The following is a 14,805-nucleotide window of genomic DNA, read 5'->3' on the forward strand; positions in this document are numbered from 1 at the left end:
AAAGGGAGGCTCAGCTTCTTCAGAAGGGGAGGAGGAGCTGCTTCTGCTGGTAAGGGAAGGTCCATGGGGTTTTTGGATTCAAAAGACATAGATTCATTCAACAAATATTTACTGAGCATCTTCTAGGAGCAGAGTATATAGCAGTGAACAAAACAGGCAAAAATTTCCTGGCTTCATAAGGCTAATATTCTAGTGAAGAGATAGACAATAAACAAGGTACATTTAAAGAAAAGGGAAGAATGTGCCCGGTGTAGTCCTGAACAGCCAAGAGGCAGTATGGCTTTTACTCTTAGCGAGATGGATATTAGTTTTATAGGGCTACCATATCAAATTACCCCAAATTTGGTAGCTTTAAACAACAGAAATTTATTCTCTCACAGTTATAGAGGCTGGAAGACTGAAATCACTCCAATCTCTGCCTCCATCTTCATATGGTTTTCTCTTCGGTCTCTGTGTCTTTTCCCTTCTCTCCTTTAAAAAAAAAAAATATTGATTTCAGAGAGAGGAAAGGAAAGGAAGAGAGATAGAAACATCAATGATGAGAGTCATTGATCGGCTGCCTCCTGCACGCCCTCTACTGGGGAATGAGCCTGCAACCCAGGCATGTGCCCTGACTGGAATTGAACCCTGACTTCCTGGTTCGTAGGTAGATGCTCAACCACTGAGCCACGCTGGCCAAGCTTCCCTTGGATTTGGGGCCCACTTGGGCAATCCAGGACGATTTCATCTTGAGATACTTAATTATATCTACAAAGATCCTTTCTCCAAATAAAGTCACAATCATAGGGTCCAGGAATTAGTACATATCTTTTGGGGGCCCACTCTTCACCTCATTACAGAAGGGAAGCCATTGAAGGGCTTTGAACAGAGGAGGGACGTGGCTCTTTCCAGTTGCTGTGTTGAGAAGACACTATATTTGGAAAAAGCAGAAGAGGGAACTGCAGAAGGCCACTGAAAAAAACTCTAGGAGAGCCTTAATGATGGCATGACTACAGTGACAGCAGTGACAGTGGTGAAAAAAACCATTAGATTCAGTTTTACATGATCTCACTCATATGTGGAATCTAATGAACAAAATAAACTGAAGAACAAAATAGATCCAGAGACATAAAAGCATGGAACAGACTGAGGGATCTCAGAGAGAAGGCAGGGGTAGGGAGTGGGTGGGGAGAGATTAATCAAAGGACTTATATGCATATATGCATAACCCATGGACACAGACAATTGTGTGGTGAAGGCCTGGGGGGGGGGAGGTGAAATGTGGAGGGAATCAATGGGGGGAAAAGGGGGACATCTGTAATACTTTCAACAATAAGGATAAATTTTTAAAAATTAAAAAAATTAAAAAAGCATTAGATTCTGCATCTCTTGAAAGCAAAGCTGACAGGCTTTGCTAACAGATTGGATTTGTGTTGGAGAAAGATGAAGTCCATAGGAGAACCATCAATCAGCCAAACATGTACCAATAAAATATAAAATAATGGAGGAAGTAATGAACTACTCATGGATTGGTTGATACTGAGGACTTTGGTTATCTATAAAGTCAATTTATATCATTATTATTACTATTACCTTGGCATACACAAATATGCCAAGTTACAGGAGGAAAAGTTACGTGAGGAAAAACCAATCATCTGGTTTTTTAAGCCACAGTAAATAAACCCGAAAATTTTCTATTCTTTGGTTGGCAGAGGAGGATTGGGAAAAAAACAACTGTTCTCTTTTGTCAGCAGCAACTCATTAGAAAAGATAATGGCAAAAGATACCATTTACAATCGCAATAAAGAAATAACTAGGGATCAATTAAGTCCATAGAGGCTAGGTTACGAACCCCCATTTGAGAGCTAGAAAAGCGACAAGAGCACCAAAGAAGGTAAGAGGGTTTGAACCAGAAGCCACTTTCTGGCTATTCAATTCCGCAGCCATTAGCGACCTGCGACTATTGCCCACTAGACATGAACCCCCGTAGTGGAGTTCAGATCGAGGTGTGCTAAGTGTAAAACACATACCCGAAAGACTTGGTATAAAAAAAAAAAAAGTAAAATATCCCCTTCATAATACCGTGTATTGCTAATATGTTGAAATAATATTTTGGATAGGTGGGTTAAATAAATTTCAAATATATCTTTTTACTTTTTTCCTACATGTGGCTGCTGGAAAATTTAAAAGTCCACAAGTGGCTCGCACTCCATTCCTATTGGCCAGCGACTCTCCAGCATGAGAAATTGCAAGTAGTAAAGGACTTCCAACCCCTCTGTGCCTAAACGTCTTCATTTTCCAATCGGACTGATCCGATAACAACTTCAAAGGGTCTGCGAGAAGAAACAATAAATTACAGTTAACAGAGTACGCAGCCCGGTGCCCAGCTGCCCAGGCCCAGGTTAAACTCCGCTAAAGTAGAACAGCGGCCGGGGCCACTCCCACAGGCTGCGGGCTGCCAGGGCGGGCAGCGCACGCCCTCCCAGTCCCGAGCTGCCAAAGGCGGGGGTTGAGATCCAAAGCGCAGGCGCACGCGCAGGCGCGCCACCACTGGGAAAAAGACAGCCAATGAGATTGCGCAGACCGGTCGCGCGCCACAGGCCCCCTCATTCTGGCCCCGCCCAGCGACGCGGCACGCACAGAGAGGCGCCCAGGTGGGCGGGTTCTAGCGGCGAGGCCTGAGAGCGGTGGGAGTGTATAATCGCTCTTTTAGCGGCGGCCAACGCGGCTCGCACGCTCTGCGGGGGAACATGGCGGATATGGAAGGTAAGGGTAGTTTTCTCACGATTGGTTTGGCTGAATTTTCCCGACTGGGGCCAGCTTTGCTGGCTCGGAGAACCTGGGCCGGAGGACGGCGTCGGAGCCCGAGCTCTCCGTTAGCTCCAGCTGCTCCGTGGGTCCGGTCGCTGCCGGGCCTCCTGCCAGCCTTGCCATTTGGCCTTGGCTCCACGGCTGACGGTGAGAACGCGGGAGGCCCTCGCCATGAGCTGGCGCCAGGAGGCCCGGGCCCCTCGCTGATGGCACAGCCTTCTTGGGGCCCTGATCACCATCGGAAGGCGACGGCCATGCCGGCAGCCCAGCAGTGGCAGGAGCCCTGTTGTATCTGTTCTCCCGGCAGCCCAGATACCACGGTCAGCGCTACGGGCCGAGGGGAGGAACGGGTGGTTGGAATGGGTGGGGAAGAAAAGGGGTCGGGGGTGCGGGCGTAGCTTTGACACGCGAGAAAGTTCTAAAGGTCACAAACGCGCGGGAACAGTCAAGGGATTACTTATGGAACTTTCCGGCAGGCAGGCCGAGCGCTTCTGCAGCATGTGAAGCCCCACCGCCACGTGGTGAACCTAATGGAAGCTGACACGTGCGACTGCTTCCAGTTGGTTACCGAGCCATGCAGCCCGCGCATTTTGCCTTACACAGCTTGTTTTCCCCAGTAATTGTAGACAAACACCCATTTTCTACCTGTGCTGGTTTCGTTCTCTATTTTAAACTTTGTTGCCTTTATTTTCTGAAAGAACTCCCAAATCTCGTGTTTGTTTTTTTAGTAATTATTTTGCCGAAGAAGCATAAAAAGAAAAAAGAGCCGAAGTCATTACCAGAAGAAGATGTTGCAGTAAGTAGGAATATGTTTTGTTTTGTTTTATTTTGACTAAAAGTAAGGTCACTTAGATAACAAATTACAGAAAACTATTTTTAAAGGTTTCAAAGGAATAGACTAGAATTGGGTGATGTAAAAAACCACAGCCAACCTAAATCTCTCCTATCTCGTATAGTTTGCTAAATGGTGTTGGTCACACTGACTGCTTTCCCTGAAATTTTTTCTTTCTTATTCCACCTGCAGGCCCACTATCCCTCTTTCTCTTTAAATAGCTGTACTTTTCTGAGATCCTGGCTAATTTTTTCTCTTTCCTTTTGAGTTCCCAGTGAAGATGCATACACTAGCATGTTTTCTATTGGAGGGGCATAGGCTTCTGTGGTAGTAATGGAATTTTCAAAATCCAGTGGAAAGTCTAATAGTGTGTGTTTCTGTCCCATGGAAGGAAATACAGCATGTTGGAGAATTTCTTATCAAACCTGAATCCAAAGTGGCTCAGTTGGACACATCTCAGTGGCCCCTGTTGCTAAAGGTATGTGGTTAAGATTGTGCATCTGGTCAGTGCCTGGCTTTTACATTATTTGGAAATGTTAAACAGTTCATTAAGGGTGCATAATGCTAGCATCCTTCACTTGGGAAATGCCAGGTGATATTCTAAAGCAGTGTTCCTCAAGGTGTCTGAGATGAAGGACCAGGTTTTCTTTGTGTGTGTGTTTTTTTTCTGTTTTCATTTCCAGTGCACCCAACACTATCGTAGAATACAGTTAAAATGTCAAAATAACATCAAACTGCTATCAAAGTTTATAAGCAATTAGTTCTTGGTTTCCGTACTTCACTTTACCAACTTGTCCCAGTTTGTTGGCCACACATGGAGTAGGGCTACTTTAATGCTTGAGAAGCATGAGCCTGACCAGTTTGGGTCAGGTAGTGTGTGACCTTGGGCCAGTCATTTAACCTCTCTGAAGGTGTTTGCTCATAATATCTTCTTTTAGGAAGTCAAGCCAAGGGCTGCAGGGGGTAATCCATGAAACATGTTTAGCCATAGTGCCTGGCATGTAACATGTCTTCTAGAAATTATTGACTATTATGTTGGGTTTTAAATAGGGTAGTTTACTAATGAGCTGAATTGCAAATTTAACAAATGACTGAATAGGCACCAGCTCTGAGATTAGGAGAAAGGTTTAAAGGTAGAAAAGGTTACTGAGAACACCCCTTGACAAAGTGTTTTAATAAAACATATGTACGCATATGGTAAAGGAATGGGACTTGCTTATATATTCAACGCAGTTGAGTTTCTGCTCAGCCAAATATGTCTGCCATTAAGGAAGTATCTGCTTTTCTATTGTAGGCCTTGGGAATATGCTAGTGAACCTGGTAGGCAATGTCCCTACTGTCATGGAACTTAAAATCTTGCCCGGCCGGGCGTGGCTCAGCGGTTAAGCGTCGACCTAGGATCCAGGCGATCGGGGTTCGATTCCCGGTCAGGGCACATGCCCGGGTTGTGGGCTGCAGCTGATCAATGACTCTCTCATCATTGATGTTTCTGTCTCTCTCCCTCTCCTTTCCTCTCTCTGAAATCAATAAAGATACATTAAAAAAAAATAAAAAAAATAAAAAATAAATAAAATAAAATCTAGGGGTAGGGTGATAGTTTTAAAATAATTGCTACTTTTGGTAAATACCATAACAAAACTAAACTGGGTGATATGAAAGGTGGGCTTCAATTGAGGGGAGCTCTTTCAGACTAGTGATTGAGCCTCAGAAAGGAGAGTAAAAAGGAGCAGACATGAGAAAAGCAGAGAGGAGCATCTAGAGCAAGAACAAGCTAGTCATATTTGAGAAGCATTGCTGTCAGTCCTCGATGTGGCTATCTGTTGTCCCTGAGAAAATCAAAGCTAGTCCATACTTTATTTATAAACTTGCATAGTGAAGCCCAGTCTGTTCTGTAGTACCCCAGAAAGTCTTTCTAGAGAAGTGATCACATTGGTCTTATTAGTCATGAGTAATTTTTCTGGTATATAAGGAGGCTTAACAGTCTGTCACAGCAGATAATGAAAATACAGGAGCAGAATCCAAGTTTGTGAACTTGAAGGGTAACCATATTATAGTCAGTGGTGGGTGCTGATTTCTTGTTTTACATATATTAATGGTTTCTTTAGTTTATTTTGTGTTGTATCATTGCTTTCTAGAATTTTGATAAACTAAATATAAGGACGACACACTATACTCCTCTTCCTTGTGGTTCAAATCCTCTGAAGAGAGAGATTGGGGATTATATCAGGTAAGTGTGTTGGGAGCAAGCACTGTTCAAACTTATGTTCTTTTCAAAACAACCCTTTTAGCATTAGTTATTTAAGGAGGTAGTGGCATCTTAGAATGGCATTTTCCTAAATATCATATAACCTGTACCCATGGTGAACTCTTTTTTTTTACTCTTCAGACTTAGTTTTTATTAGGGAACCAGAACCAATGCCCAGTAATTTCTTTTCCATTCTAGGACAGGTTTCATTAATCTTGACAAGCCCTCTAACCCCTCTTCCCATGAGGTGGTAGCCTGGATCCGACGAATACTTCGGGTAGAGAAGACAGGACACAGTGGTACTCTGGATCCCAAGGTGACTGGCTGTTTAATCGTGTGCATAGAACGAGCCACTCGCTTGGTAAAATCACAACAGAGTGCAGGTATGTATGGAAGAGGTGCCTAATTTGAGATTGGAAGGCTTTCTGTATTTCCTTTCCCTTCTACGTTTTAGCTCTTGAAATTGATTCCTTTATTAGTTTAAAAAAAAAAAAAAAAAAAAAAAAGCCTAAGCAGGGACGCTCTAGTTTTCTGTGTGCCTTCTGTGCTCTTTGTCTGCCTTTTCTTGGAGTGCTGGGTTACTAGGCATGTGCACATTGGTTACTAAGCATGTGCACATTGAGCCAACTATGTCTGTTCCTAGCACTGAAGTAGACCTGTGTTTGAATTCAGCTCTCAGCTTATTACTCTAGGTTCCTGCTTCTGTCTAAAGTGCCCTTCTGGGATTTTCACCTGGGAAAATTCTCCTACTTGATGTTACAGAGTTTTTTCCAGGCATGCTCTACACTGGGTATTCCAACTGTCCTTGTTAGCACATTGAAAGTTGAACCCCCCCCGAGAGAAAGTGTCATCGTTCCTTTCCCACATCTGTGCCATGAAATCTGTCTTAATGCAAATTTTACAGAAACAGAAGGTCAAATTGCCTGCTTTTCCTGCTGCACAAAATGGGGATGATGATATGAGTATATAAAAAATACATAAAAGTCAGTGGCCACACCTGACTACTCTTTTGTCATTTTTCAGGCAAAGAGTATGTGGGAATTGTCCGGCTGCACAATGCTATTGAAGGGGGTACTCAGCTTTCTAGGGTAAGTCTGTAATTATAGGGAGGGCATCTTTTGGTGACTTGGGTCTCTGAAGCCCCTAGGCATCTGGAGATAGGTCAGCTTTCCTGGCTAGCTTCTCTTGTGCCCTTTTCAGTGGGCTTCCCTAGCCAGCTTGGACTGGTGACTACAAAAGACAGGGGCACTTCTGGCCATGTCCCTTCTGAGGACAGTGTTCTGATCCAGCACTGAGCCATCCCTGTATAGTTGAAAAAAGCAAAAATTGAAAGGACATTTTAGATCTTAAATGATTGACAGAAATCTTGAATGGTTCAGTTGTGACCTTAAACTCCCAAAATATGCCCTTTGATATTATCGTAGAGTCCATGCACTGAGAGTCTTTATTTTGGTTTGTGCTTGTTCTTAGGCCCTAGAAACTCTGACGGGTGCCTTATTCCAGCGACCCCCACTTATTGCTGCAGTAAAGAGGCAACTCCGAGTGCGGACCATCTACGAGAGCAAAATGATTGAGTATGATTCTGAAAGAAGATTAGGTGGGTCATTAGGCCTGTGAGGAACTGAATTAACAGACCATACATTGGTAGGAATTGATTCTTGAAAATTACACTCTGTTAAAAGCAGATGCCCTTAGTATATGGTGCATTCATGGCCTGTGTCTATCGTCTCTGTTCTCTCTGGCTCAGATAGAGAATAACTCTGGGTTTTTCAGCTGGTGATGTATTTACTTTGGAAAATGTGTGCTGCCTTTGTATATGTGTATCTTAGGAATCTTTTGGGTGAGTTGTGAGGCCGGCACTTACATTCGGACGCTGTGTGTACACCTTGGTTTGTTATTGGGAGTTGGTGGTCAGATGCAGGAACTTCGGAGGATTCGTTCTGGAGTCATGAGCGAAAAGGTACACATCACTGTGGGCTTAACAGTTTTAGAGCTGGCACTTAATACAAGGTGGGGCCAAAGTAGGTTTACAGTTGTATGTGAAACAGTTTATTTCTTGTATTATTTATTGTATTTTCCACACGAAGAACTGTAAATGTATTTTTGTCCCACCCTGTATATTCTAGCTCTTGGTGGAACTCCCACCTGCTTCATTTCCTAGAAAAGGCAATTTCCAAAGTGTTGAGTTCAGTTCAGGGCAGCTTCCCTGTTCTGTTAATTAAACTTTGGGACATTGAAACACAGGCTAGGGGAGATGACTGGATAGAAAGCATTGCTCTATTCATTTACCTCCCAGCCTACAAAAATGCTTGCTCAGATTTAATATATCAGCAGGTTAAAGATGTCCAAAAGAGAAGTGATTCTGAAGAGACTGAAGACTAATGAGCTTGGATTAGCAGACAGGACTAAATTCATTCAGTTTTTGGAGGTTGGCATCTGTTGGGCTATTCGAGATACAGTGACAATGAATAATTTTTATACATGGCTGCTTTTCAGGACCACATGGTGACAATGCATGACGTGCTTGATGCTCAGTGGCTATATGATAACCACAAGGACGAGAGTTACCTACGGCGAGTTGTTTACCCTTTGGAAAAGCTGTTGACATCTCATAAACGGCTGGTTATGAAAGACAGTGCAGTAAGTTCTAGGTTTCAAGTCCATGTTTGGACAAAATGTGACTTCAAAGATGAAATGTGGTCCATGTTCTGAAAACTTTTTCTATTTTAAGAGGTGAAATGTGACATGAACTTATATTCTTTGGGGTTTCTTGTTTTTGTTGTTGTCTTATTTGTAACAAGGAATTTGCCTTCCCTTAACCTGGTAGTTCTGCATGTGCCCAATGAATGGATTTTTAAAAATTACTGCTAGAAAAGGTGGTTTTAACGGGGATAAAAAGTTGAGACTGGAGAGTTTCAAAGATATGTTATTTTTCTTTTGTGAATTTCATAAAATTTTGAACTGTTTAAGTAAATCCTAGTTTGAGTCTATAAAACCTAAACATCACTGGGCCTTTTAAGCCTTTTTTTCTTAGCATATTTATTAAATAATATTGAGAGTAGTCCTCTTAACTGTGCGAGTAAATACAGAATTAATTTTGTCAGCTTGAGTTTTCCTCTTCAGTAGTCATTTAAGGATGAGTTTTTTTCCAAGTATTCCAGAATTTTAAAAATAGCCGTTTTATTTCTAATGGTCACAGAATAGGTTTTTATAAATTAAGGATGTCTTTGTGGCCAGCTGCATAATCAAGTTTTTGTTCAATATTATGTAGCAGTAAATTCTCTTCTAAGAATATAAGTTTCTGTATGTATTTCTTAATATGAGGTTTATCATTCATATTTAAACCTTGTTATAAGGATATTTGTATAGTTCATAATAAAAGACAAGAAAAATTAAAGAGGTATACTAAAACATGCCACTATGATGATTGAAAATAATTAACCACATAAAACAGAACAACATAAATGTGATATATTCCTCCTTTTGCTGGGGTCATACTGGTGGCATCTGGGCAAATTTAAGGGGGGGGGAGGGTGGAATATGATCAGCAAAAGATCTAGATAGGACAAGTTAGGTGGATGCATTGAGTGCCATTGAACTCAGGGAGAGGTGACCTTAACAGGTACCAGTTGGCCTATAAATTATGTCAACCTGTGTATAGTTGGTTCATTAGGCCTTAGGAACCTATTAACTGTTCAGATCTCCTAATAGGTCTAATAGGTCTAGTTCTGTTAAGGTTCTTTTCCTTAATGATAAGGAATAGAGAAGAGCAATTAAGGGAAACTGAGGCTGGGCTTTAATTTTAAATGAAAACATCCTTAAGTTCCACAGACATAGAAGGAGTTGCTACTTAAAGTCCTATTTAACATTTCTAAGTCAACTTGTGTAAAGTGTCTAGTGCATGGTTGCTATTCGGAGTCTTTTCATGTGCTGAATGTAGCCAATGGCTATCTGTGTTAGCTCCATTTCACAAGTAGGGAGATGCTCACAGGCCCCCTCCCCTTTGTCCATATTTGCCCTGGTGTGGGGTGGAGGGCAGTGGCTGGGGCTCTCATGGGTGATGCCATCCTTGTAGGTGAATGCAATCTGCTATGGGGCGAAGATCATGCTTCCGGGTGTTTTACGATATGAGGATGGCATTGAAGTCAATCAGGAGATCGTGGTCATCACCACCAAAGGGGAAGCAATCTGCATAGGTAAGAGAGGGCATCATCCTCGTTCCTTCTGCACTGTCATAGCCAGGCTCATGAAGAGCAAGTCCCCAAATCCTGGTGATTCAGTTTGATCTCACTGTATTGCCAAGGGTCTGTAAGGGTCCTCACAGCAAAGGGCCATGTCAGTCAGGCACAGGTGAGGAGGAAGTAAGTGGGGTTCTCCTTGTCCCTCCGGCTGCTTTTAGAGGCTATTTCTCAGCAGCTTGGTTCTCCAGAGAGAAGAGAGGAAATCATTAAGAACAGGAATGATTGTCCATGGTTATTAAAGAAGAACCTTTAGTCCACTCCTTGTCTGTCTGCCCATCCATATGTATGTCCTCAGCGAAGGACATCTCAAGGCAGTAGAGTTTAGAGTTTTAAAAAGTTGTATAAAACAGTATAATTAGGGCTTAGCAGTTATCAAGTCTTTCCCCTTTATTATTTTTTTAATTTTTTTTATTTTTTAAATATATCTTTATTGATTTCAGAGAGAGGAAAGGAGAGGGAGAGAGAGATAGAAACATCAATGATGAGAGAGCCATTGATCGGCTGCCTCCTGCACACCCCCGACTGGGGATGGAGCCCACAACCTGGGCATGTGCCCTGACTGGGAATCTAACCCCGACGGCCTGGGTCCCAGGTTGACACTCAACCACTGAGCCACGCCTGGCTGGGCAAGTCTTTTCCCGTTAAATCACTCTTTATCTCTTTGTGACACCTGCAGCTATTGCATTAATGACCACAGCAGTGATCTCTACCTGCGACCATGGGATAGTAGCCAAGATCAAGAGAGTGATTATGGAAAGAGACACTTACCCTCGGAAGTGGGGTTTAGGTCCAAAGGTATGTGGGACTGGGTGTGTGCCCTGCCAGGTTATTTTGTTGAGCGGTGCTGAATACTTGGGCAGCTTTTGGTGTTACCCCACTGCCACAGCCTTGCCTTGTGCTGGGCTCTGAGGAAGTTGGTCATGAATAGGAACTGACCCGTCTCAGACCTTAGAGATTTCCGTCTGATGGGAGGAAGCAGATGGGCATCACTCAAATTGCACAATACAACGGTGGATTTTAGTCAAGTTGAGGGTACCTGGAGAGTCTACAATGAGGGATTTAACCTGTTGCGGAGATCTGGGTAAGGGAGATTCACTTGAGCCATGCCAGTGTGAAGGATGTAACATTAGATGGTGATGAGGTAAAGAGGGGAGGGAAGAGTCCAGGGCAGCTGGAATAGTATGTGCAAAAGCCCTGTGCCACAAAATGACACTGCAGAGGCTCTCACTAAGACAATAAGCTTCATGACCTTTAACAAGTCCCATGTTTGTGCGTATTGGAAAGGGTGAATTTTGAGTGCTCTATAGAGGAATGTGAGGCCCAGGTGAGAATACAAAAGGGAGAAACTTTACTTGCGCCAAGTGCATCCAGTCATTATAGCTGCTATATGTGTTGACACCGTTCTGACATTGAAATCCTGATGTTCACCAGGCAAGTCAGAAGAAGCTGATGATCAAGCAGGGCCTTCTGGACAAGCATGGCAAGCCCACAGATAGTACACCTGCCACCTGGATACAGGAGTATGTTGACTACAGGTGAGGGCAGGAGGTTTTAGAGACCCAGGGCAGGTAGAGACTGCACAGTTGCCCCGATGCAGTAGTCCGTCAATTACAGGTGAGGGTGTCAGCAGTGGTGAGGACAGGAGCATTTAGAATTTGGAGGGCCAGATGCAACATGCTGGCCACCTGGATGAGTACATCAACTACAAATGAGGACAGGAGATCACAGGGCCCAGGTGTGGGGAGGGGGGTAGGTTTAGTTTGGAGGGGTGATTTGCTAAATGTGGGACTAAAGGAACACGTGTGGCCAGTCACGAGGCCTTAGGGCCTATAGGGTAGCAGCAGGTTGCTTCACCTTGACTGCTTGGGCCTCTGCAGCAGACAGTTATCCCTTTCTAGTCTGGCTTGTGGGACTCTAGAGGGAGTCAGTCTGCAACAGTAAGTGGTAAGTTCTTTTGTCCAGCGTCAGTATTTTGATGGTGGCTTTAAACTTGCCAGATATTAGTGATTGACTGTGGATGAAGCAGTCCCTCCATGGAAAGCTGTTCAGCAAATCTAACTGATTGCTACCTCTCCTTTCAGTGATGTGAAGACAGAGGCGGTTGCTGAAACAGTAAAAGCCTCAAAGGTGAGTGGCATGCTGTGATTAGTTTGGAATGTACTTTGGAATATGGTTCTGTTGGCTTATTCCTGGTGACTGTGCAGTCCAGCCATATATCCTGTCTCAGTACGGCAGGGCCTTTGGCCCCTGTGGGTGCATGGTGCACAGAGATGATGTGTTGTACCCCAGGGTACTTGTTTGGGTTCTGTAGGTGCCAGTTCACTTTCCTGTTGTGTCTGTTGGGAGACATGTGGGCTCAGGAATCAGATCTGCCTCATGTTCCACCTCAGCTTAGGCAACACCACTGAGAGAGAGTGGGGGTGCATATTATTCTGGCCCCCACCCTGAGTCAAATGATGACACAGGTGTGTTGAAAGCAGAGGCTATGACACTTGGAGCTGTACAGAACTCAGCAGGAACAATATCACCTGAGGCCGGCAATTGTCTCTAGACGGCACCAGTTCAGTGTTTCAAGTTTAAGGAGGAGAGCATGTGGTGGCAGCTTTGCTTCCCAGGGTTGGGGACCACTGGCATTACAGCACAGAATGACATGTGTGGCAGTGAGTGACCTGAAGCAAGCTGTCTGGAAGAGCTTTTCCTGTCTTGCCTGCCTCCTTTGAGGACATTTGGGAGCACCTCTAGGGGACATGTAGTTCAACTTTTATATACTAGTGAGGCTGGCCTCCAGAAAGTCAGCTTGCTCAGGGCCATTCATTCCCTGAGCTCCATTCTGCTGCTGTTTTGGTGCTCCTGCAGTGCCCATGGCTTCCTGCTCTTTGTGGATGAGACCACCTTTGAATCCTCGGTAAATTTAAGGACCCTCCTGTGGTACCCATGCAGGATCTTTTCTGGTGGCTCCTCAACTTTTGACTTTCTGAACCTTCCTATCCATTTTTGCGTAAGATCTAACATTTGACCCAACGTCTCCACCCTAGCGCAATCGAGAGAGTGAAAGTGATGAGACTTCGCCAGAGTCTCCAGAGCCAGTTAAGAAGGAAAAGAAGAAGAAGAAGGATAAGAAGGCCAAAGCCGCTCCGGAGGGTGCGGGCAAGCCGGGAGATGGGGTGTGTACAAACGCATTCGGGATACTTCCTTGGCGGGGAGTTGGGGTGTGTGAATTGCCCGGTTGGTACTGGGTTGGCTACTTGGGGAGCTGCCCAGTATTATTGGAGTGCCTCTGGCCCTCACTACCCCAGCGGGATGTAGAGACAGGCCGTGGCATTTTATAGTAACTGCTCATAGAATTCTGTTAATGGTAGGTGGGGAGGATGTGTAGCTTGGGAATCTGAATGCTCCTATTTGTAAAAGTGGACCACTGGAGTACAGCTGAAAAGCTCAGGACTTTGTGTTATGTGCAGAATTGTTTCACCCAGGATAGCCTGACAGATCCTGAAAAGGCTTACTTAACTGTGTAGAACTTCCCTGATTTCCTTTTTGGGAGAGAGACAATAGTTAACAGATTCTGTGAGCTTGCTTTCTCTTTGTCACAGGACAGTGATACCACCAAGAAGAAGAAGAAGAAGAAGAAAATAAAAGTGGAAGTACTTTCTGAGTAGTGGAGATCACCTTAAGCACTGTGTGCAGCTGGGAGGAGAAATTAAAGCCTTATTGAGAAAACATAGTTCCTTTTGTTCTTAAGGGAATTTGGAATGAACATAGATCCCAGAAAGGGTGGAGAGTTGAGGCACATTTTATCTGCTATCCGAGACCTGATTGATGTTACCTGGTGTGGTCATCCCATCTTGTCCTGTTTTAAGGATACGGGTGCAGGAGGCAGATTGGACACAGCCCCTTCTCTACTTGGAAGAGTTGGGAAGCCTTGCCTTCAGACCCCCCACTGCCCAGTAACCATGCGCAGCTGTTTCCTGATGGCTGTTTTATCATCGTCCTTGACTCACTTGCTTCTGCTACTCCCCACGCCCTTCTCTTTAAAAAGTTTGTAAAAATTGCACAGTGAAATGGTGTAGAGCAAGTAAAAGAATATTTGTTTACTGGGGGGTAAATCTCCAGTGTGCTGTGAGGACAGTGGTCTAGCCTGGTGTCAGCGCCACCTTTGTTACTCCTTATTTCCAGTCCCCCTGGCCTAGCGGTGCACTTATTCAAGCTTGTGTGTAGAGCCTCATGTACCTCAATCCATTTGACTACTTGTGTTTGTGACAGAATCCAAAATGTATTCTCTTGTTTTTACCCTTTTTCAAAAGATGCAATCAGTTGTTGCTGGGTTGTAATTTTTACTTATTAAAGTTTGCTTACTACGTTTTGTAAGTATTCCTGTTGGGTTTTCTAATTGATGGTGATCTCCAACTAGTAGACCAAAACATAATTTGATTAAAACTCAGGGGACCTTTATGTTGTATTTAAAATTTGATGTTATGTAATGGATCTGGCAGAAAGTGTCAGTGTCTGTGTGTGTATGGGAGGGGGAATGCCTGGAAAAAGCCTGAGGAAGCATGAAAGAGTTCTTGACAGGCCTTCAGGTATCAGGCTCAAACCCAATTGTAGGAGCCCAGTGAAGCTTTGTGCTGATGGCCCAGTAAGTGGCAAAAATTGGGATAGTGGTGGATGAATGTTCAGGAATCTGAAGGCCTTGGTGAGGT

The 14,805-nt window shown here is 44.0% G+C and overlaps 1 protein-coding gene and 2 non-coding genes across 5 annotated transcripts; all 3 read left to right on the forward strand.

Annotated features, from left to right (window-relative positions):
• The first annotated feature begins 2,654 nt into the window (after positions 1 to 2,654).
• DKC1 (dyskerin pseudouridine synthase 1) lies at positions 2,655 to 14,473 on the forward strand. Of its 3 annotated transcripts, XM_016216929.2 has the most exons (15): positions 2,655 to 2,745; positions 3,519 to 3,586; positions 4,014 to 4,100; positions 5,758 to 5,849; positions 6,066 to 6,250; positions 6,891 to 6,955; positions 7,338 to 7,464; positions 7,697 to 7,827; positions 8,364 to 8,507; positions 9,943 to 10,063; positions 10,785 to 10,903; positions 11,540 to 11,643; positions 12,190 to 12,235; positions 13,144 to 13,272; positions 13,699 to 14,473. In XM_016216929.2, exons 1-15 carry the CDS (start codon positions 2,730 to 2,732, stop codon positions 13,762 to 13,764), a joined length of 1,500 nt encoding a protein of 499 aa, XP_016072415.1. In that variant the 5' UTR covers positions 2,655 to 2,729; the 3' UTR covers positions 13,765 to 14,473. The 3 variants fall into 3 exon arrangements, with proteins under 3 accessions (XP_016072415.1, XP_016072414.1, XP_087669688.1); XM_016216928.2 differs by lacking the exon at positions 2,655 to 2,745 and having other exon boundaries at positions 3,350 to 3,586; XM_087813562.1 differs by lacking the exon at positions 2,655 to 2,745 and having other exon boundaries at positions 3,350 to 3,586; positions 13,704 to 13,721.
• LOC148090550 (small nucleolar RNA SNORA36 family) lies at positions 8,039 to 8,172 on the forward strand. The gene has a single exon (XR_015713769.1). It is a non-coding gene; the product is annotated as a small nucleolar RNA SNORA36 family (small nucleolar RNA).
• Positions 11,983 to 12,111, forward strand: LOC148090551 (small nucleolar RNA SNORA56). The gene has a single exon (XR_015713776.1). It is a non-coding gene; the product is annotated as a small nucleolar RNA SNORA56 (small nucleolar RNA).
• Positions 14,474 to 14,805: the final 332 nt, after the last annotated feature.

This window comes from Miniopterus natalensis, chromosome X (genome assembly GCF_054644295.1).
Source record: "Miniopterus natalensis isolate mMinNat1 chromosome X, mMinNat1.hap1, whole genome shotgun sequence".
NCBI lineage: Eukaryota > Metazoa > Chordata > Mammalia > Chiroptera > Miniopteridae > Miniopterus > Miniopterus natalensis.

Excerpts from the sequence above, each read along its gene's own strand:
- DKC1 (XM_016216928.2), top strand. The coding sequence starts at position 3,365 with ATGCAGCCCGCGCATTTTGCCTTACACAGCTTGTTTTCCCCAGTAATT. Across the intron at positions 7,828-8,363 it reads CTGGAGTCATGAGCGAAAAG|GACCACATGGTGACAATGCA; the intron begins GTACACATCACT and ends GCTGCTTTTCAG. Across the intron at positions 10,904-11,539 it reads AGTGGGGTTTAGGTCCAAAG|GCAAGTCAGAAGAAGCTGAT; the intron begins GTATGTGGGACT and ends GATGTTCACCAG.